The sequence below is a fragment of the Diabrotica virgifera genome, chromosome 3 (genome assembly GCF_917563875.1).
Source record: "Diabrotica virgifera virgifera chromosome 3, PGI_DIABVI_V3a".
In the NCBI taxonomy this organism is placed as follows: domain Eukaryota; kingdom Metazoa; phylum Arthropoda; class Insecta; order Coleoptera; family Chrysomelidae; genus Diabrotica; species Diabrotica virgifera.
The window spans coordinates 106,101,847-106,126,777 of NC_065445.1; the positions used below are offsets into that span (position 1 = coordinate 106,101,847).

The 24,931-nt window shown below is 33.0% G+C and overlaps 1 protein-coding gene across 1 annotated transcript in view; it reads left to right on the top strand.

Annotated features, from left to right (window-relative positions):
- LOC126881999 (intraflagellar transport protein 140 homolog) overlaps positions 1-24,931 on the top strand; it is a 335,998-nt gene that overhangs the window by 277,549 nt on the left and 33,518 nt on the right. Inside the window, exons 14-15 of the mRNA XM_050646764.1 lie at positions 400-617; positions 23,017-23,211. Coding sequence (XP_050502721.1) covers positions 400-617; positions 23,017-23,211 — 413 coding nt within the window. The remainder of the gene's footprint in view (positions 1-399; positions 618-23,016; positions 23,212-24,931) is intronic.

Here is a 24,931-nt window from a genome sequence, read left to right on the forward strand (position 1 = left end):
CCTTCATGGTCCCTTGAAAATCACCCCCTAATTAGCATCCCAAATGAAATTATTAAATAAGCATCTTGAACTTGTCTCTTACAGATCATACAAATGAGACATAAACAAAGTAACTTGTGAAGTGGTAACGATTAATTTAATTTGAGATACTAATTAGGGGGTGATTTTCCCCGCTTTTTTTCTTTGCCAAAAAAGGGACCAACGTTATTTTGAGCGTAACTTGCTTACTTTGATGCTAGAAACTTTTTTAAAAAAACAAAAATATAGCTTTTTTTAAACACTTTGTAATGAGTTTTCCCCAAAGAGTGCTTCATTTTTAGGTTATGTCTTGAATATGATCCTATTTTTCATTAGATACAACTCTGCTTCTTCTATTGTATGGCGTGTATTTATTTGTAGGTGATCTCGAAAAATCTGCAATGTTATATCACAGAGGAGGAATGTTACACAAAGCTATCGATTTAGCATTTAGAACTAAACAATACGATATCCTTCAAGAAATTGCTTCTGAACTAAACGCTGATTCAGATCCGGCACTGGTTCGGAAATGCGCAGAATATTTCATCGATAACGAACAGTTTGATAGAGCTGTCGATCTTCTAGCGATAGTTAAAAAGGTAATAAAATAAATATATCTAATTTTATTTTAAATTTCCAATTTTATATATCATATTGCATGTATTGTCATATTGATCAATGATCTAACATTGCCATTGATCTTCCCATCCCATAGCGTATTATGGAAAGTGTTCCATATATCCATGTTAAGTATTACCATCAGAGATAAAATACCAAATATAGACATAAAAACATTAGTCACGGATGCAGTCATAGGCGTAACCAGGGGGTGGTTTTGGGGGTTATAACCCCCCCTTTTGGATGTACTTTGAGCTCTATAAACTTTAGTCTATACGCTCTATACCATTATTATTCCATACCCCCCAGAGACCTACTTTCAGATGTAACCTTAGGATCATCCTGGTTACACCTCTGGATGCAGTTGGGCTTGGGTCGGACATGTTGCCTAGATTGATGGATGATAGATGGACCAGAAAGATTCTGGAATGGCGACCAAGACAAGAGGCGTATCAAAGCAAAGACGAAGGACGACCACCGACTAGATGGACAGATGATATAAAGCGCATCATCACAAAATTAATGTAACAAGCTCAAGATAGAAATAGGTGGACGTTCAGCAGTGGACAAATATAGGCTAGTTGATGATTTTATGTACGACGGAATAATAAAAAATGGAATATTCTTAAGGCACAAATTATTCTGTTAAATCCATAGACGTGCCATATTATTTCATCTCTACAAACTTCATATTATATTACATTGCTTATAATTGTTATAAATAAATTAAAATTCGAACCTTTGGATCGAAAGGTCCGAATGGTCGTGAGTTCGAATCTCACCAAGGTCAGAAATTTGTCGTTTATTATAAGTTAATAAATAAAAATAGTTTCTGTCCTTGTGGGATCGGTACTCACCGGAGGGAGCGCAGACGTTCGGATACAATTAGCGTCTCTTTGTAAAGACAATGACGTCGACTTTGCAAAGTAACAACACAGTTACTCAACACTAGAGATTTAACATATCGGAAAAAACGGGAAAAACAGGTTTTTTTCCGTTTTTTTCCCGGCCATTGGAAAAATTGGAAAAAAGGGGAAAATTTAAATATTTTTTCATAGAGACTTGAAACGTGAAAAGTATCAATTTTAAACTCGTTTAAATATATTTTGTAATAATGATGTCTAAGATATGTTGGTTACATAGGGCCCAAATTATATAATTTGCTACCGGATAATTTAAAACAATCGTCCATCTCTAGTAGAAGTGACAAGGTGTGTTTAAATCGCTCCGTGGTTTCAACTCAATTTTTGGGTCATACGAGTGTTTTAAACGCTAATAAATTAATGGTGAATGTGCTTAAAGGTATAGAAATTGGTGAGAATAAATATAGTTTTTGAAAACTATAAGTACAAAATATATAATAATATTTAATAATCTGTACAAACTTTTCGGATACCAAAGAAAAAAAAATAGTAAACAGTAAGTAATTAACTAATTAATATAGAGGTGGAGGAACCTGTCCTCAAAGTGATGGCAAGGATTCTTGACAAAAAAGGAATAGCATGGAACGAAGCAAAGGCGATGGCACAGGACAAGAAACAATGGAATAGATTTGTGCACTGTTAACAGAGCACACGTTAATACCTACACCCGAGAGGGTAGAAGGTCTAAAGATTATATATTTATATACCGTACACATGGCCTACTTTGCCCAGCAAATTTCAGTTTTATTTAAATATTTCTTTTCTTAGCACATATAAATAATTACAAAAATTATTTTGAGAACTCTCGAAATTTTAACCGAGAATGTTCTTATCATTTTTTTATAAAAATCTGTAACACAGCCGAAAAAAAAAATAAATACAAGGTGGGCAAAGTTGCCCCGGAGAAGTTCAACATTGCCCACCTATTTTAAATTCACTGTAGGGCAAAATTAAAACGTAATAGGACTACTTTGCCCATGGCATACGTTTTAATTTGTCTACTATTCCCACGATATACGTTTTTAAATTTATTTTTTAATAAAAACTAGAACAAAAGGCTCTATTTTGCAGAGTTTTCTTTAATTTCGGAGAAACTTTTATTAAAAAATTGGAAAAAAAATTATTACACTTTTGTTATAAAAATAAACAAAAAATATTACGCTTTTATTAAAAAAAACACGACAAACTATAACTGAAAAAAACTTAAATTTTCTTTAAAAGAAAAATATCCCCTTCTACTTTTGGAAGGTTCCTTTAATATTTTTATAATGTCTTCAAAATTGACGTCCGATATGTCTAATATGTTTGGATAAAAAAAACCATTTATATTTTTTCTTAAAAATTTTACGGTGCAGTATGTATTGTCGTCGTTTATTACTACTTTAATTCCGATGAAATGTTTAACGGTTTTTTTTTTGTAAGAAATTGGACCACCAGAAAAGTACCAATTTTTGGATTATTTCCATCTACTTCGATATTTTCATCAGACTCGATATTTTCAACCATTTCATCCTGCTCTTCTTGATGTAATTCATCTGCCTCCCCACCAATATCATCGTCACTGTTAGTCATCTCCATTTCTTCTGCTAAATTTTCGTTGTCACTCGTCTCCATCTCTATTTCTTCTTCTAAATCCTCGTTCCCACTTCCCTCCTGATTCTGACCAATTTCTTCAAATTGAACTGATTGACCGGGTTCAGTATTAAGCAACGTTTATTTTTGTTTTTTAATGGTATTCCCTTTCTTTTTTTGTTGTAAAAAAATTTAATAATGCATTATCAATTTCAGAACTTATTTTTTTGGCAAATCTCTCATTTGGCATCTTTTTTAGCACTTCATGTGGGCCAAAGGGACAAATTCTAGTTGCACGAAATGAACTTTGAAGATTTTTTTGAAAATTTGGTTCAATCACGTCTATTAGTTTAGTTAGCAATTGAGGAAAGATGGTTTTTTCAACTGAATTTAAGTTAAGTTGACTAGTTTTTAAATCAGTAAGGATCTTTTTCCAGGCTCTTTTTAAAGGCCGGAAAAATCCAACATCAGGTGGTTGTGTAAGCCCTGTAGAATTAGGTGGCAAAAATACAAACCTCATATTTGCCCTTTGACAAGCCCTTATTATCTCAATATTCAAATGTGAGGACAAGTTGTCCCCAATCAAAACCTTTGTGTTGTTATCCCGTTTTGACCAAGGTAAAACAACTTTAAAAAACCAGTTTTGGAAAGTTGATGCATCAAGGAGCACCATATTCTGTACTTGCAACATCCACTAAATGACGTTCTTCTATTTTAGTGAGTGTAAGGGGATGGCCAATGGAGGAAACATGCGTTCGTTTAATTTTATTCAGAATAGTTCGGCGTGGCACCTTAAAACGTTCTTCTGCCTGGCGGGAACTTAAACCTCCTCTCACTGCTTCCACAGCTCGTTCAAGCATGGTTTCAGAGTAGTTTACATACTGCCTTGCTCCCAATTTTTTTCTGCTTTTTCTTGGCATTTTGATTGGTCCTTGAACGAAAAAAAAACAATTAGGTAAATACTGACATGCTGTTTTCCGTAAAAATTAATACTTTGTGGCGTAAACTCAAAAGCACGCTTCCGTTTCCTTTTAAATGCCTCTAAAACATTTTATATAAAAAAATGAAAAGTAAAAATTAAAGACAAATGACAGGACAACATTGCCCACTTGGATTTTATTTTATAAAGAAGAAACATGTAATCCCTGATAAACGTTTCATCTCAAATTCAGTTAAAACAATACTAAATAAGACGTATAAACAAATATTTAGTTAATATTCCTACTGGTGTATACCCAGCAGTGCTTAGCTTTTACCCTAAAAAAACTACAAACACGTGTTCAAATTTCTTACCTTACTACAAGCATTACACTTCACTCACACAGGTTAGATTACACTGTCTTGATTTATGCATGTTTCTTAGTGCGCGCGTAAACGTCTGTGGTACTTTGTTATGTTGCCAAGTATTTTTTTTACAAATATTATAACCCTTACAGTGGGCAAAGTTGAACCCACTGGGCAAAGTAGGCCATGTTTACGGTAATAATTTAAAACAATTTAAAAATTATAAAAAACATAGGTATAAATATAAAATTAAACAATGGATTGGAAGCAAATCAACAAAATTCTGCGAAGAACTTATTAATGGACAATTATAATAAATAAATTTAAATATGAAATAAAAAATTGTATCGAAAATAAAATTTGTATCTAAATAAATTTTTATTATCAACTGCAATATTCCTTGAATTGATGGACACATTTATATAACAAATTATATTAAAATTAGTAAATTTTTATATTTTTTTCTTGGTTAATATTTCTTTTTTTTTAGTATTTTTATAAATTTCCATATAACTATATATATTTATACATTTGTTAAATATTTTTTGGTTTTGTTTATATTTGTAAGTTAGTAGATATTATTATACATATTATATTTTTAAGTCTCGCGCACAAGGGGTGCTACTTTTGTATGGTGTATTCCACGAATATACTACTGTTTTGGATTATCAGGACACCGAATATTTTAGTGTGCAATATAAGAAGTACGAAAGTATTTTGCTCTCCAATAAACAACAATATAATTTGCAATTTACTTTCGTTCTTTATATTTTGCACAGTAAAATATTCGTTGTCGAGATAAGTCAAGAGGGTCGTATATTCGTGGAATGGGGTATATGTATATTAGTAATATATATACAAGGTAGCTCAACTTCAGTGAGTTATTTATGTTTATTTAGGTAGTACTCATTATGCTTTTTATTTTTTTGTAAATCTTTATTGTTATTCCTAAATAAACATTTTTATTATTATTATTATTATATAAATACAAACATGTATATGGGGTCAAAAATTATAGTTATTATCTAATAATTCAAAGTATGAAAACCGAAACTTCAAACGTATAAAGCACATTATTTAACCAAATCTCTCAGTGGTATATTTTCATCTGAGTCTGAATCTTCAGACCAAGCATCTGATTCAGACTCGATCTCCGCCTCATCATCCTGGACGGATAAAACAACATGACCTTTGTCAGTCTTTTCTAAAAGTGGATCTGGTCTCGCGTCATAAATGAATATCTGTTTTTCGTTTATAACCAAATTTAAATGAATAGCAACAACTTCTGAATTATATTCTGTGATAATTATATTTATTTTGCTTGTATGTATGAGGCAGTGTAAAGACCAGTTTCTTTCTGAAGAGGCGGAAGATGGAGATCCATTTAAAATTCAGGAGGCAATTGGCATAAGTGGCTGCGATGTACACAATCTTTGCCACCATATAAGGATGAGTACCTACTATTCGCACTATCCCATAAAGAATTTCGATCAAAAGAATCCAGTTTTTGTTCTAAATTGGGCCAGATTTGCCACCACCTTCCCTACATTGGGTTTAATGAATGAGCCATTTCAGAAATATAAGCCTATAGCTTCCATTAGTTGGTCTTCATTCAATTGTTCTTCTTTATTCATAGCGTTCTACAACATATTTTAGCAAGCTTTCGATAAGAGAACTAGTCTGGTCAACTTGTTGGGGAATATTTAATATGGTGTCTTTTATATACTTAGAGACAAAAGGCACTTCTGATAATATAGATATATCCGATTCTACTAAATTGGAATACTTAATTTTTCCGTATTTTTCCTTTTTTTTTTTTGGAAAAAACAGGTTTTTTTCATGCGCCCAATTTTTCCGGAAATTTTAAATCTCTACTCAACGCACACACACACTACACATGACACTAGGTACCTAACTATAAAAATTTACCGTACCGTGCCAATGGCCATTAGTTGTCGAGGCATTACCTAAATAAAAAAAAAATTAAAATCATCTTTTTATATTTTGAAAGATGGTGTCTTTCTGTTGTTTCTGAGGTTTTTTTGTTGTAAAAAGATAGCATGTTTAGATAATGACTTCTAATTTAAGTAAAATTTCCTGGAGATATATTTTTAAAAATAAAAAATTGAAGGCCGTACTTAAGGGTTTTTTTTTAAATGCTATCGCATTTTACACCCACTGGCTTCAGAAGCGGAACGGGTACAAGAGGCGCATTGGATGCCATTAGTGCACAAAGATGGCTGAATATTAACCAGCCTCTGTATGTCTTCTTCCTTGATTCCTCCTTTTCATTTAAGATGCAAGGCATTTGACAAAGTCCGACATAACCGCATCCTATAATTATTTCGAAATAAGAATCTGTATATGGAAGACATGAGAATAATATCAAAATATTTTAATCACGTTGCTTCTGTAAAGGTTGGTGATACAAACTCTCAGATGAAAAAGAGGTAGGTACAACGAGGTGTAAGAGAGGGGTACATTCTTTTTCCACAGCTCTTTAATCTGTATTCCGAAAAGATAGTTCAGGAAGCACTAAAAGAAACATCAACTAAAATTAAAGGCAATGGAGACATACTACGAGATGACAAGTGACGTCCGTATGTTTTCCTGTCCATGAAAAAAATTCAAATTTCAAAACTTGGAATAAAGGTTGATACAAATCTCATGTGAAAGGAATTTTATTGCGGAGTGGTTAACAAAGTATCAAGTATTTTTATATTATATAAATAATCCAATTCGTTTTAACACTGGCACACCTATTGTCAGATCTACAAAGTTTTGTTGCATTGTAACTTGGTTATTAACTTGTCGACAAGTATACAATTTTTTCCTATTCATAATTCGGCATACATGAATTATTGCTTTTACAAAATAATTTCATGCAAAAGTTAATTAATTGCATAGCTATTTATCGGAATTTTGTTAAGATCCTCTGATGTTGATTAGGTACACTCTCGAGTAAACAACTACTACAACTACTGTGTATTGTATTGGTGGTCAGCCAGAATTTGCGTTAATCCCGTATGATTTATTACTTTACTTTATTTTTTTTTTGTATTTTAAATGTAAAGGTGCCCTGGCTATGATTAATATAGAATGTTCATTTGTAACTTTATTGGTTTATCCGAATCTTATTTACGCTCTAGTTTAAGTAAATGCTTATCGCTGGTATTTATGGATTTCTTTATTTTTTTCTGATATGTTTTAATATCGATTGAAAAATTAGATTGTTATTGAAGACAGCAAACAAAATATGATATGGATATCCTGAATATGGCTTTTGAATTGTCGTCAGAATTTTTGTTTGTACATTTTAGTGAAATTGCCGTATTACTAGTTTTTAATTAATTTTTGCGCACTAGTAGACTAAAAATGTCTACTTTCCCGCACGCATTTTAGTTTAGAAAGTTTCACTTTTCAGCACGCGTGTTACTTTTCCGCACGCGGTTTTTACTTTTCCGCACGCGTGTTAATTTAGATATGTTAATATGGCCTTAAAGTAATTATAATACATGCAATAAACTAATATTTAGATATTATTTACTAATTTATTTCAAATATATCTTATTGTGTTCCTGTTTTAATGAAATTAACGCGACAATTCGATGAAATAAAATTATTTTGACATAATATTCGAAAGTCAAATCGGTAGACAATAACAGTCGTTTTGAATCATCGTTATGGAAACCAAGATCGTCGTATATATATATATATATATATATATATATATATATATATATATATATATATATATATATATATATATATATATATATATATATTCAACCTCTTGTCTTTACCGACGAGCCCAGAGAGGTTGAAGAGGGCGAAACACATTTCTAAGAACTGGTGTTTGGATCTTTGATTCTATTCGAAAAATTTTTCCCAGCCCGAAATGGTGGATGTGTGAATTGTTCGTAAGGGGATTTTTCCACATTCTCTATTTCATCTATTTGATATATATATATATATATATATATATATATATATATATATATATATATATATATATATATATATATATATATATATATATTATTCCTTTAATATTATTTCAGCGTCCCTGATGATGTTAACGACTGTTAACGAAATATTGGAATCGTAGAAAAGAGTACACTGAGTCTTCCATTTCAGCTGTTAACCCAATAATTTGTAAATTGATAATTACTAATCAGCTGTGATCATTTCTAGTTTATATATATATATATATATATATATATATATATATATATATATATATATATAATGTTCTTGAACTCCTAAGTGGAGCATAGAGCTTCAGTGAAAACGCGCCATCGGGTTCTATTTTGCGCTAGGGCCTTCACCTCATTCCAAGACTTTCCTTGACTTCTTATCTCGTCCATGATGGATCTTCTCCAAGTTTGTGCTGGGCGACCTCTTTTTCTCTTTCCTTGGGGATTCCACTCTAGGGCATTTTTGCAATACTGGAACTATCTTTTCGGAGTGTGTGACCTAACCTCTACCCTCTTTTGTTGGGTCAGGTGTAGCAGATCTTCGTTTCTGATGGTGTTTGGCCAGAAAATACGAACAATTCTTCGTAGACATTTGTTAACAAAGACCTGCAATTTGTCTGTAAGGTATTTTGTCACTTTCCAGGTTTCACATCCATAGAGTAGAACAGACATAACATTTGACTGGAATATTCGGATCTTTGTCCTTGTAGTATATTCTCCAGACCTCCAAACAGGGTTAAGCATGCTGAAAGCTTGTTGAGCTTTTCGTATCCTCATACGAATATCGTCTTCTGTACCTCCGCTTTCTGTTATGACACTTCCAAGGTACGTGAAGTTCTCCACATTTTCAATCTGCTTGTTGTCGATATTAAATAGCGTGTTTGTTCCTTGCATTTATTCTCATCGACTTGGTTTTACCAATATTGATTTTTAAACCTATTTTATTGGCCTCAGTGGATAGTGTTTCCAATTGGTCGGCCACATCCTGGAACCTTTGTCCTAACAGGCAGATATCGTCGGCGTATTCCAGATCACTTAGGCGTGTGGTTAACGTCCATTGTATCCCTTTTGTGTCGAAGTCTAGTTTGGAGAGAACATAGTCCAGAGCTATGTTAAACAGAAACGGAGAAAGCACACATCCCTGTCTGACTCCAGTAAGTACGTCAAATTCATCACTGTTGACCCCATTGTGTGTCACGCTGCACGTCGCCTCAGTGTACAGTGACTTTATAATGGAAATTATTTTATGAGGAATGTTTGTTAGCTCTAAAATTTTCCATATAGCAGCATGAGACAGGCTGTCAAAGGCACGTTCGAAATCGACAAAGACCATGTATAGAGGTGTGTTCCATTCAACCGATTGTTCCATTATTACCCTCACTGTATTAATGTGATCTATGCAGGAAGATTCTGGTCTAAAACCTGCTTGATTCGCTCGAAATTCAACCTTGTTTGTTAATCTTTTATGTATGATGATCGTAAAAATTTTATTTATGACGGTAAGCAAGGTTATTCCTCTCCAATTTTTGCACAGTGTGAGGTTGCCCTTTTTTGGAAGCTTAATAATATTACCTTTTTTCCAGCCCGCTGGAATGCGGTTTGTTTCCCACACCTCTCGGATTATGGGGAGCAAAAGTTCAGCGGTTAGATGCGGGTCAGTTTTAAGTAGTTCGGCAGCAATGTTATCGATTCCCGGGGACCTGTTATTTCTCAGAGATTTGATAGCTGTTATTATCTCCATTTTGGAAGGGGACTCGCAAGATATATGCAAGTCTACATTCTGCGGGTTTTCGACAATTTCATCCGCGTTATCCCTGGGCGTGCCTAGCATCTCCTGAAAGTGCTCTTTCCATCTCTCTACTTGATCATCCGTTGTAGTCGGATGCTTGATCGTCGTCATGCTAACTAATTATATTGACTATTTCACTCATCTTAAAATTTTCACATAATCTGACCAATCACAAACCAAAGACAGCTTGTGTTATCAGTAGTAATTGCACAAGAGCTCTAAAATATTGAATTTTTCCCGAGTGTCACTTTGGCAGTTTTAATTTCACGAGCTGAAGGCGAGTGAAATTATGTCAAAGTGTCACGAAGGCAAAAATTCTATATTAATTTTAGAGTTCGAGTGCAATTTGTTGCGATTATTTCATGAATAAAACTGTTCAAAACCAAAATTTTATTGTAATTTATATATGTAAGTACCAATTAGTGAAATTAAACACACAGTTGTTATAAATATGTATTTGACAGTTGAAAGTCATCACTTTTATAATTTTTAAAACATTTGTCATTAATGTCACTGAATGTATTTTTTCGTAGCAACGAAGGGCATCTGACGTAATATGCTTAACGACGGGAGATTATCAAAAATTATCACCTTAATTTGCATGTCTGTAGCTTTCTATTGGTCAGAATCTCCTATGAATGAAATAATCGCGAAAACACCAACTGTCTTTCAATTCTGATTGGTCTATCAGCTTCGTGTTTTCAACGACGTAACCATGGATACCGATCGCAAAGCAAAATTTGACGTTTGCCAACAAAATTATTGTAGCTGTATACGTCAAAATGAGTCGTTTCGGTGGTACTTCAAACGAAGTTATAAACCAAAACATTGAAGAAAATATACCGAGTAACACAAGAAAATCTAAATCTTATATATGGAGACAATTTATGATGTTCTGTGTGGATCGCAACTACAAATTAGATGCAGAAAATAACAACGAAAGACTAGCATTCATTCTAAAAGACTGGGCCTTCAACATGCGAAAAATTTATGGTAATAATAAATATTTCATGATTATGACTAATTGTGAATTATTCAAAAAATGGGTAGATTTGAGTTACCTAGATCAAATGTATTATTATTAAATTCCTTCCTCTCATTCTACTGAATTTTTGACCTATCACTTTGTTCGTGAAATAGTCTAATAAAATACCACTCGTGATTTAATTTATCCTATAAGTCTGTCTTTTATTTCTAAACTCAACTGAGTTGCTTAATGAAAACACCACTCGTCCTACGGACTCGTGGTGTTTTCAAGCAACTCAGTTTCGTTTAGAACTAAATCGACAGACTTATCGCGAAAATTGAATCACTAGTGGTATTACTATTGAAAGTTTGGTTTTGACAATCTTGTCAAAGAATTAATTTGTGTATGTATTTTCATATTAATTAAATTAATTGATTAAGATTTGGTAATTTTTCCTAACTCTTGCAGAAAGTCTCTTTTCCGCACTCGACTGCTTGCCAGCGGCGGATCCAGTATCGTTAAGAGGGGGGGCTGATTGGCTAAAATGAAAATCGGATCGAAGAACTGAAAAATACCTGTTTAGTAATTTTTAAAAATCTATCGAATGACACCAAATACGACTCCCTACTCCAACCCCTAGAGGTGGGGTAGGGCTCAATTTAAAATCGTAAATGGAAATCCCCAGTTTTTATTGCAGATTTGGATTTCTTACGTAAAAGTAAGCAACTTTTATTCGAGACATTTTTTGTATTCTATAGAAATATAATAATATAGAAATAGTCTGTCTCGAAAAATACACTTCCAAAGAAAAAACTAAAAAACACGTGTTTAATATTTTTCAAAAACCTATTGAATGACACCGTGTCGTGTTTGATGGCATTTGAATCGATAGGATTTTGAAAAATATTCAACTTGTGTTTTTTGAATTTTCATTTGAGAATGTTTCTACAGATATTAAAAAAATTCTGTAAATTACCCATGGTATCACGATAAATCCTTTTTCCGATTATAGCGCCATCTATCCAAAATTCGAAAAAATGTCTCGAATAAAGGTTGCTTACTTTTACGTAAGGAATCCAAATCTGCAATTAAACTGGGGGTCTCCGTTAAATATTTTAAAGTTACCTTCATCCCACGTAGGGGGTCGTGTTTGGTATCATTTGATAGATTTTTAAAAATTATTGAACACATATTTTTCATTTTTTCGATGCGATGTTCATTTTGCGAAATATTCAACGGTTCCGCTACTTTTGGGTTGGGACACCCTATATATAAAGTTGACGAAATAAAAATAAATATATGTATGTAGTGAACTATCATCATAATTTAAAAAACCTACAAAATGAGACTTTATGAGTTAACAACTTAGAGTAGTTTCGGAAATGTAATAATGAATTAACCGAATGGAATTTTCAAAAAATCAAAATACTTTACTTTTTTCAAGGCAAAAAATTCATGTAGAAATAATTTTAATTTTATTTCGTAATGGGAAAGTACATCATGTGACACCTCATTTAAATCGTTTGAAATACTGATTACAAAAATGTATAATACGTACATGCGCAAAATTTTGGTCAAATGCTTTTTAAAAGCATTAATTTTTTTCGAATCTTGAGGAAACTAATACGAGAATCTTTGAAAAATTTAAACGCAGAATAAAATATTACACTATTACCGAGGGCCGAATGTCCATTAGAATAAACAAAAAGTTTCTTTTGAATGATATATTTGAAATTAACACGCTAACGTACAGAACGTCTATAGACATCTAATTTCCATTGATGTAATGTGACACAACGTCTATAGACGTTACATTTTCCCCTATTCTACTTTGCAAAATACAATATAGTGTCACAACACTTGCTTATACATTTGACGCACTGTCCGTCAACGTGTTAAAAATCATACTCAATTTTCCCTTTTTTTTTTTCACCCCTGTAACTTATTAAAATAAACATTATAGAAGTTTTCAGGTACTTTCGACCCTCGGTAATAAGAAAATATTGCATTTTACGTTTAAATTTTTCAAAAATACTTATTAGTTTTCTCAGGATTATAAAAAAAATGAATGCATTTAAAAAGCATTGGACTGACATTTTTCACAAGTATTGCCTATACATTTTTGTAATCAGTATCTCAAAAGCTTTTAAATGAGGTGTCACATGATGTACTTTCCCATATGAAGTTTAAAATTTAATTTATTACCATAATTTTATACAGGGTGTTTCATTAATAATTGTCCATATAGTAACTGGAGAAACCTTAGCACAAAATACGAAGATTTAACCTAAAACACTTAAATAAAATGTTGTTCCTTACTGAGTTACAGGGTGTTTTATCTAAAAATTTAAAAATTATTTTTGCTCAGCATTTTAAAACTGTTCTACGTATGCTTTTCATACTTGGCAGAAAGTGCGACTACTATACACCCTACTAAATTATGATAAACAAACGTTTCTAGCTACTACCAGAGGCGTACGCCAGGGAATAGTGAATGGTGTGACCCTTCTCAAATTCTACGCCACTGGAGGAATTACTATTTTAGTGCCATTCTTAGATTCTCCAATACTTTCTACGTAAATAATATACTCTTCATTGGTAACGATAAAGTTAATATTTTTCGAGATATTTGAAGTTAAATATGAAACGGCACTGTTATTTTGATTAATTTATGATATGATTCATATGATTAAAATTTAAAAATTAGTTGTACCCAGTACTTTAAAACTATTTGGTGTATCCTTATCATACTTGGCAGAAAGTGTAGGCACTGTACACTAAATAACGTAGGTACTAAATTAAGATAAATAAACGTTTCTAGCTACTACCAGAGGCGTACGAGAGGGGATAGTGGCTGGTTGACCCTTCCCAAATTGTACGCAACTGACGAAATTGCTATTTTAGTGTAATTTTTTTATTTTCCAATACTTTTTATGTAAATAATATACTCTTCATTCGTAACGATAAAATGATTAGTTTTCGAGATATTCGAAATTAAAAATGAAGCGACACAATACATTAATCAAAATAACCGTGTCGTTTCATTTTTAACTTCAAATATCTCGAAAACTAATAACTTTATCGTTACGAATGAAGAGTATATTATTTTCATAGAAAGTATTGGAAAATTCGAAAATTGAACTAAAATAGGAATTCCGCTAGTGGCGTAGAATTTGGAAAGGGTCAACCATTCACTTTCCCCCGTCGTAAGCCTCTGGTAATAGCCAGAAACGTTTGTTTAACGTAGTTTAGTAGTTTGTACAGTACCTATACTTTCTACTAATTATGAAAAGGATACGTCGAATAGTTTTAAAATGCTGAGCAAAAATAGTTTTTAAATTTTTAGCTAAAACACCCTGTAACTCAGTAAGGATCCACATTTTATTTAAGTGTTTTAGGTTAAATCTTCCTATTTTGTGCTAAGGTTTCTCCAGTTACTATATGGACAATTATCAATGAAACACTCTGTATAATGTGGATGATTGCATCCCGCGACATAAGTGACTATCTATCGTACTCGTGGAGAAATACTCACTTCTGTCAAACGTGATATAAAATAAACTTAATATAATATAATATATACTTTCTAATATAATCTAATATACTATATAAATATAATATATACTTTCTATACTTTCATGCATATAAGATATACCTTTTTCCATAAAACTCTCGAAAGTAGAATTGGTATTTACTGCATGCCTTGCATAAATCGCATGACTTGTTTTAAATGCTCTCAGAACTTAAATTTGATCCAAGATCACTTGGTCTCATAGTGTGAGTATGATCTATCTGATAAGATGTACCTTGTACATACATATTTATTATCATCATTACTATTACTATTAATATTATCACCCAAATTACGTTGATTTTTAAAAAAATAATCAGTTATATTGCGACATTTGAATTTTTTACTTTTTAAGTTCTCGGTATCACTTAGCTTCCATTCGTCGTGGTAGTCAGACGTGCGTAGGAAAGAAGCTTGTTTTTTAAAACCGGTGTCTATAAATTAGATATTTAAATAAATATTTTGTGAACTTTAAAAGTAAATTAATTACACCAAATAAAAAAGCGAAATCGGAATAAAAACGTTAAAAAGTTATGAGTGCAGTTAGCGGGGGCGACGCCCCCGATAAAAATGTTTTAGAAACCCAAATGGATACAGAACATGCAACATCTTCAAAGGAGGAGCTATTAGGATTCCAAAATCTTGTTCCAGTTACACAGATAAGTACCACAAAACTTGTTAATAATAAACCCATTATCGATAATGACTTTGCTAATGTACACACTTCAATAACAAATAACATTAACAAAGAAGTAGGAACAAAAAGGGAGGAATTTTTTTACCGACAAAACGACCTAGGACCTTTTTACGCGTATTTAGAAAATAATTCACCCGATTTTAAAGGCAGATTAAACGCGTTAAGGATAGGTGACATTATTATCACAAATTTTAAAGAAATTGATGAAAAAATTGTAAGCATTGACGCAGTAGGAAGAAATAAAATACGTATAAAATTTAAAGATTATAAATCGGCTAACTATATCATATCTAAAAAAAATGAAGCAATATTTATAAAAAATAATCTAGACATATACATTCCTAAGTTTCTTTTAGTTAGACAGGGCGTAATAAAAGATATTTCCACAGAATTTTCAGTAGAGTATGTTAAAAACAGAATAAAAATGTACGATTTACACTGTAAATTTGAAGTCCTTCAAGTCACAAGATTAAATCGAAGACAAGTAGATGAAAACGGTACTCAATACATTCCAACAAAAACATGCGTAGTTAGTTTTAAGTCACAAGTGCTACCAAAATATATAACAATCAACAAGGTACTAAAGGAAGTCGAACCATACAAACAAAAGGTGCTATTATGCTTTAATTGTCTTCGATTTGGACATACAGGTGGGCAGTGTAAGAGCAAGGCTAGGTGCGATAAATGTCAAGAATCCCACAACTCAAAAGATTGTAAAAAGACCGATCTCACTCCAAAATGTTTTAACTGTTCGGGGGATCATTTTACTACAAATTTAAGCGCGTGTCAAGAATTTCAGCGTCAAAAACTTATTAAAGACGCTATGTCTTCCAATAATATTAGTTATCAAGAGGCAAACAAACAGTTCCCCAGAAACTCCTATGCAAAAGTAACATCCATAAATACGGAACAAACTACAAACCTCTCCTGCCTCAAAACTTTCCCTCCATTAAATCCCAATAATTATACACCCACCCAATTCCCATCAAATCCAATTAACAAAATGTCAACTAATAATATATTCTACAATAATAATTCAAATAGTACAAATTCTCGAACATTCAAAAGACAGAGACCAAATAGTCCAGATCCAACATTAATTTTGCATAATGAAATTATATCTTCCCCTAGATCTCAATTACCTACGGGAGGAATATTAGACAGCATTAACTATAAGGGAAATATTAATAATAATCCAGTTGCATCTCCTTCAGACTTGAGCATGATAAATTCAATATTAGAATTAGTTATAGAAATTGTCACAAAAGTTTTAGTAACAAAAAGTATAAACATAAATAAGGAAGAACTCGAAAACTTAGTCAAATTAACTATAAATGGAAACACGTCATCACATTCTCAGACCTCAACCATGCAATAAATATCCTTCAATGGAACTGCCGTTCGGCAGTTTCTAATAAAAATAACTTAGAATATCTACTAGATAGGGGCAACTACTCCGTTGCACTTCTATCGGAAACATGGTTTAAAGCAGAAAAATACTATAATTTTAAAGGCTTCAACAATATTCGCTGTGACCGGGACGACGGGTACGGCGGCTCTGCCATTTTATTAAAATCAGACTTAATATACCAAGAAGTCTCAATTCCAACTACAATCAACTTTGAGCATACTTGTATCTCGGTAAATTTTCCATATATACATAAAAAAATTTACTTTGTTTCAGTATACCTTAAACCGAGAACTAGAATATCATTACAACAGTGGATTAACTTTTTGGAACAAATTCCAAAACCATTCATAATTGGGGGCGACTTTAACGCACATAGTTTGGCATGGAACGATGGATATGACGATATCTATGGCAAGATTCTTTTGGAAGCTATCGAACAATGCAACCTAGTAATTATAAACGACGGATCACCTACATTAGCAAACAATAAGAAGTCAGCTGTAGACTTGACCCTCTGTACACAGGATCTGACACAACTAATTACGTGGTGTACTTTAGAAGAACCTTATGGCTCTAATCACTTACCAATACACATACAATTTGGAAGGAATATCCCACCTGCGCAAATTAAACAGACAAAACATAATATATGGAGACTCAAGGCTGCTAATTGGGATGTATACACCGCTACCCTTGAAGCAACAGAACCAAAATCATCACTAATGGGCATTATCGACAATATTAACAAAGCTGCCGACAAAGCAATTCCGTTACGAAAATCAAACGCACAAAATAGAAATCATTGCTCAAAGGACTGGTGGAACGAAACCTGTAACATAGCTGCTAAAGCAAGAAAACAAGCTTTCTTAACCTACACACAGTCTCCAAATCTTAATAATCTAACAGAATATAAAAGACTTGATGCAGTAGCTAAAAGAACTTTTTAAGATACTAAGAAAAAAAGTTGGATAAATTACTGCCAAAATCTAAATCAAAATACACCAATTAAAGAAGTGTGGAACAAAGTAAACCGATATAAAAACCGAAAACAAGCGAATAAACCCCTAATGGACCCCAAAGAAGACTGGATAAGCGAATTCCACACAAAAATCTCACCTCCATGGGTCGAAAACAACATTACTCAACAAATAGCTACTGTAAATAGGAACACTTCTTTCCTACAATCGTTATTTCAATTATGGGAACTCGATCATTGCATTAAATCAACAAATAATAAATCTCCCGGGGCGGATAACATTTCATATAATATGTTGCATAAAATGCCCTTAGACCATAAGAAAGCCCTGTTGGAATTGTTCAATTCGATTTGGATAAATAGGATTCCTTTTCCACCGATGTGGAAAGAATACATCATAGTACCTATCAAAAAACCTGGAAAACAGAATGGAAATGCAGATTCATATAGACCCATAGCTTTATCATCGTGTATATTTAAAACCATGGAAAGAATGATAAAGAACAGGCTTGAATATTGGCTAGAAAATGAAAAAATATTACCTGACTCACAATATGCTTTTAGAAAGGGAAGATCTTCCTTGGAACCCCTAACGATACTAGTAAATGACATCTATCTAGGATTCACACACAAATACAGCACTTTGGCCACATTTTTGGATATAACTTCAGCATATGATAATGTTCAAATAAATATACTAGAAGAGAAGCTCATCAATATTGGTCTACCAACCTCCTTTGCCAACTTCATAAAATCAGCTTACTCTAATCGATCAGTTTCCTTAAAGATAAATCAAGAAATTTCGGAATCAAGAATATGTAGATCTGGATTACCACAAGGTAGTATCCTGAGCCCAATCCTCTACAGCCTGTACACAATGGATATAGAAAATGTTATATCACAAAAGTCTAAAATCATTCAATACGCTGATGATGTTGTTATTTACACCAGTAGCAAATCAGAGGACAAATGTATAGAAAATATCAACACTGAATTTATAAAAATCCAAAAATACCTAGACAACATGGGACTTTCCATATCCGAGTCCAAAACCAATATATGTATTTTCTCTAGAAACAGAAACAACTATCAAAGACAATTAACAATAGGAAAATATAAACTCTGTATTAGTAACTCTGTAAAATATCTTGGTCTGCATCTAGATAGAAAACTATTATGGAAGGACTGTATCCACCAAATTATCAAAAAAACAAGTAATTCTATAAATATCCTAAGAGCGTTTTGTAGAGCAAAGTGGGGAGCAGACCCAAATACGGCTTTACTATTCTACAAAACAATGGTACGATCAATAATGGATTATGGAAGTCAACTCTATGGAACAGCAGCAGATACACATCTAAATAAAATCGAGATACAACAAAATAAATGCTTAAGAGTTTGCCTGGGATATCTTAAGTCAACGCCCATAAACATTATACAAGCTGAAGCCGTGGAACCTCCTCTTAAACTAAGAAGACAACTATTGAGCAGAAAATTCATGATAAAAACCATTTCAAAAAAAACTTCTTACCTCAATAGTGTACAGTCACTAACAGTTCAAGTTTTGACCCATAGATACTGGCACTTCAAGAAAACCCCCCTCATAGTAGAATCTTTCTCAGAAATAGCTGACATTACAGATATACTCTATTCCAACCAACTCCCTCCAGTTTTAATTTACTCACCTGAACAAATTTTTTCACGTGAAATTAGAACCTACTATTTTGAAAGTGAAGAAGTAGCAAGTATCAATCAAACAAAGTTCAACGAAACAAAAAACAAATACTGGCCAAACTATGATTCTATATTCACTGATGGATCAAAGTCAAAAGAATATACCAGTTGTGCCTTTTACCATTTTGAGGAAAATACTGACAAAAAATTTATTTTACCAAAGGAAGCTTCCATATACACTGCAGAACTAACAGCAATAGTGCAAGCTATGAAATACGTACTCAGCTCTAACCACGACAAATTTATAATATGTACGGACAGCAAAAGTGCAGTAGATAAACTTAAAAATGTTAAAATAAATAGATCAGTTAATCATATTGAAGCAAAAATCCTGTATTTACATAATGAGATACACATCAAGAATAAAGTCGTCATATATCTATGGGTAAAGGGACACGCAGGCATAACAGGTAATGAAATGGTGGATGCCTTAGCAAAAACAGCTCCAACATCAGGAGAAGAACTAAATCTTAAACTACCCCCGTCCGATTTATTCTTAAATCAAAGGAACAAAATAAATGAGATGTGGCAAAACCTATACAGTGCATCAACAACTGGAACAAACTTTTGTAAACACCAGCCAAGGATCCCCAGAAAACCATGGTTTCACAAAATACCAAACAGAAACTTTGTCGCCACAATAAATCGAATACGTGCAAACCATGCACTAACACCTTATTATAATCACAAAATAAAAATTACAGACGATCCACTGTGTAGTTGTGGTAAAATGGGTACATTGGTACATGTTTTACTTGAATGTTCAATAAATATTGTAAACATTAATAATCTATATAAAAACTTAATTCACTACAAGATAAACCTTCCAATAGACCTAAATTGTATTATTTTTTCAGGAAATAATAATATACTTTATGTACTTCATCAACACATCATAAACTGTAAACTAAAATTGTAAAATTACTAACCAATTTTGTAAGCAATTCTGCAAAACAAACTAAATGTAAAGCATTAAAGGAAAAAAAAAGGTGAATACAAAAAAAAAATAAAAAAAAAATAATAAAAAAAATAAATCAAGTAAAAAAAAATGAACCAATTAAAAAAAAACCAAAAAAAAACAAAAAAAAAACAAAAAAAAAACAAAAAAAAACAAAAAAAAAACAAAAAAAAAGAAAACAAAAAAAAAGAAAACAAAAAAAAAATAAAAACATACACACAAAGAGGGCTAAAACCTCCGCGGCGTTGAACCGGGTTGATGCTCTAGCGCGGAAGGAAAAAAAATTAAACACCTTACACTTTACTAATGCTACATATTACTAACAAAACAAATGAATACATCATGCTCAAGTTTGATACTATGAAACAATTTACACAAACTATTTATACAATCTAACATAGTCTGGCTAATTGGTCCTCACCAAAGCCATAAATTCCACGAAAAAAAAAAAAAAAAAAAAAAAAAAAAAAAAAAAAAAAAGTTCTCGGTAGAAGCTTCTGATTCCTTTCGTTTCACTGTGTGAACATATAATATTATTTATATTTTCGGCGAATTAATATAGTTTTTGCTAGGCGCGCAATTTTCGAGAGATTTTTAGCGAATCTGTTATCTGCAAACGAGTTTATTATATACGTGGAGGTGCTTAAGTTGCGTTCACAGTATATAGGATTACATATTTTTTTAAATATACTTATTGTGATCATTTTTAATTCTTAATTTATAAGGATTATAAATTACTCATTTCCAAATACATTGGCGTCACTGGCCCGTTTTAGCCAAGTCACATACTAATAAAATATATTTATATGTAATTCATAATTCATATAATATTGTAATTTTGACATGTATAATTATCCATTTGAAAAAATAAATAAATGTTTTTGTAGGTAATCTTTATATATTATAATTAAAAAAAAATAAATCACTTGGGTTGAGAGGGGGGCCGATCGCCCCCATCGCCCTCCCCTGGATCCGCCACTGCTGCTTGCCGAACTCCCGCTTCGCGTCGTTCGGCAAACTGCAGTCGCGTGCGGAAAAGAATGACTTTCGGCACTTGTTAGGAAAATAACAACTATTTTGCTTGACTTTTGAAATTTTTTTTTTCTTTATCTCTCGCTAAATTAGTATATCTATTATTTCGAGGTAGCAATGTATATTTATGGCGTAAGTAGATCATAAGTACCTAAGTGTACCCGCCTTTGATACCTAATAGAGTGGATACGATTGCCAAAAAATTTAAAAAATTTGCAAAAGTCATCTTTCGAAAGGCAATCGTAAACAACTAAATAGAAGTCATTTAAATCTGATACCATTACACACATAGGAGCAGCACACTGCACTGGAGATCATAACTAGGTTCTAGGGAAAACTGCGTACGGCAAATAAGTGGTTCATAATAAATCTCATATTATGAGACTTATCCGGGGTCTTTCGGGTCTTGATTTCGGGGGTCTTTCTAGTGATCTTTTTGTATTGAGTGTATGTGATTGGTCATTTCGCGATTCTTCCTGGGTCCATTTTGTAGACATGAACTCTACAATAGCGGCTTAGTGCTCATATCCATCTCACCACATCCTGGTCCACAGAATGGCACATTCAGAGATATAATACAATATAAGCTCTTAGCAGTTCAAAATCATGAAACTTACCAGAAGAATGAATTTAGAGGGCTTGGGTCCTCTAAGCCTAAATGGTATACATATAATGCTAATTAGTGAAGTAAAGTGCCTTGGGGTAATATTAGACTCTACGCTTACTTGGAATCAGATGACAGAACTCCAACCAACTCAGCATGTCCAAGAGAGTGGTGACTATGTTAATGGTAGCAAGACTCACTCATGGAATAGTGTGGGTTATAAAACCAAAAATGTTATATTGGATTTACAACATGGTGGCAAAACCAACAATTACATGATCAAAGATGCAGCAAATAAGTGCCATCCTCAAACTAAACAGGTTGTAAATTCTTGCTTGCCTTGCACATATAGTCAAGGGCCATGACTACCGACAGACTGGCGGAACATATCACTGTCACATTGGTATAAGTTGCAATGACCTGGGAATACACGGCAATGAAAGAGGTGACGAACTTACCAATAGTGGATCTGCAACAAAATAGTTCGATCCAGAGCCGTCCGTAAAAGTGCCAAAAAAGCATAGTCCGCGCCCGGAAAAAGCTTGGACCTGATGAATAGAACATAATAACTCTTACTGAGAAAGTATAACCGGTCACGCGCAAGGCAAAATGTATATTGGGCAGACATGTGCTAATTAGACTGTGATTGCCGATAGGTTTGATGGAGACTTACGGTGCAGACTCTGTAGAAAAGAACTTCAAACATTCAATAATATCTTGCGTGACTGCGAGGAATTAGATCGTAGGCGACAAACAGTTTTGAAGACTACCAAGTAACTCCACAAAGAACACTTAATCGTTTGTCTTCACTAAACAATTAAATATAGTTCCACAAAAAAAATGTTTTTATTAATGCCTCATATTTAATACTACCTCATATTTCAGTACACAGAAGCCATTAATTTATGCATGAAGCATAACGTTCAACTTACCGAAGATCTCGCAGAAAAGCTAACACCATCTAAAGACCTGGTTGATGAAGATACCAGGGAAACGGTTTTAGAAACTTTAGCTGAGAGTCTTATGGTTCAAGGAAACTATCATCTAGCGACAAAGAAATTCACCCAAGCTGGTGATAAGGTAAGTGAATAAAGGGTGTTGTATATATTTTACATCATTTAATAAAAATATTAAAGTTTTAGCGATATAGTATGTTGTTAAATTTAAAGAAATAAGGTTCTAAATATATAAACTTGTTGTTATTTCACTGTTCTTTCTTAGTAGGTCTAGATGTTCAACTTTTGTACCAGCTTTTGACCAGGGGATATACCCGGAGAATTGTTTAAGAACGGTACGGACAAAATATACGAACATATTCGGCAACTATTTTAAGAACACAGAAATGCAAGCGAAATTTCTAAGGAATTAAATTAGGAGTAAACGTCCAGGAGCATCGGTATGGCGTTTATTCTTACAATAATGGCATTTATTTTTATCTCTATCTATCTAATCAGCCCTAAACATCCATCCTTGGATATAGGCCTCCTCTTCCTTCTTCCATGCCTCTCTATCTTGGGCAATTTGCATCCAATTTGACCCAGTGTGTTTCTTCAGGTCATCAGACCATCGCATCTGTGGCCTTCCCCTTTTTCGTTTGTGGTTCGACGGTCTCCAATGTATAATCATCTTAGTCCATCTTTCATCCTTCTGCCGTAGGGTGTGTCCGGCGAACTTCCATTTAAGCTTTGCTACTTGGGTAGAGACATCTTTCACTTTTGTTTTGTTACGGATCCATTTGTTTCTCTTCCTGTCTGATAGTTTAATGTTCAGCATTTGTCTTTCAATGGATCTTTCTGTCTTTGCTATTTTTTCCATATTTTCTTTTGTAAACGTCCACGTCTGAGAGCCATAAATTAGAACAGGGAGTATATTTTGATTGAATACTCTTGTTTTTAGGTATTGCGGGTATTTTCTGTTCTTTGGAATATAAGACAGTTTTCCGAATGATGCCCAGGCCAATCTTATTCTTCTCTTTATTTCTTCGGTTTGATTTTCTTTATTTAATCTAGTGATTTGTCCTAGATATATAATCTTATACTCTTTTACTTGTTCTATTCTTGTTTGTGCCACTGTAATTATTAGTTCTTCTTGTTGATTGGTCATGGTTTTTGTTTTACTGTAATTCATCTTCAGTCCTATCTTTGTCGATTCTCTATCTAGTTCTTCCATCATTCTTTGCAATTCTTCACTTCTTTCTGTTAGTAATACAATATCATCAGCATATCGTAAGTGATTCAGATATTGCCCGTTTATGTTTATGTTGTATATCTGTTAGTGTTAAGTTAGTTACAGATGGAAATGATGGGTAACACTTAGCAGGACTGACAGTGTGTGTCATTTTCGAAGTCAGTTATCCAAGCTAGTGGTTAGGGAACATACGTATTGTATCCGACTAGACTATATAAAGTTAATTGTGGCACTGTATGGGTAATGTACATTAAATAAAGTTGTTTAACCGAATCCACATTTAATTGTCAGTCTATCAAGTATATTACATAACATTTGGCGACGAGGTCGGTCTTAAACAACTTAAAAGTTTTCACATGTCACATGTGCTCGTTTTAAGGTTATGGTCGCAGTTGGCAGGATAACCAAACCACAGTACAGTTTGTCAGCGATCAGTGACAGTGGCAAGTGATCGTGGTGTGACTCGGTCCTTAGACAAGGAAAGAGAGCTTCGGTCTGTAACAGTAAGGTTAGGGTGACGTAACCTTGTTTTTTTTTGTTGATGTCCAAGGAAAAAGTCATGGCATTAGTAGGAAACATTGAGCAGTTTAATGAAACAGGTGGGGAAGATTTC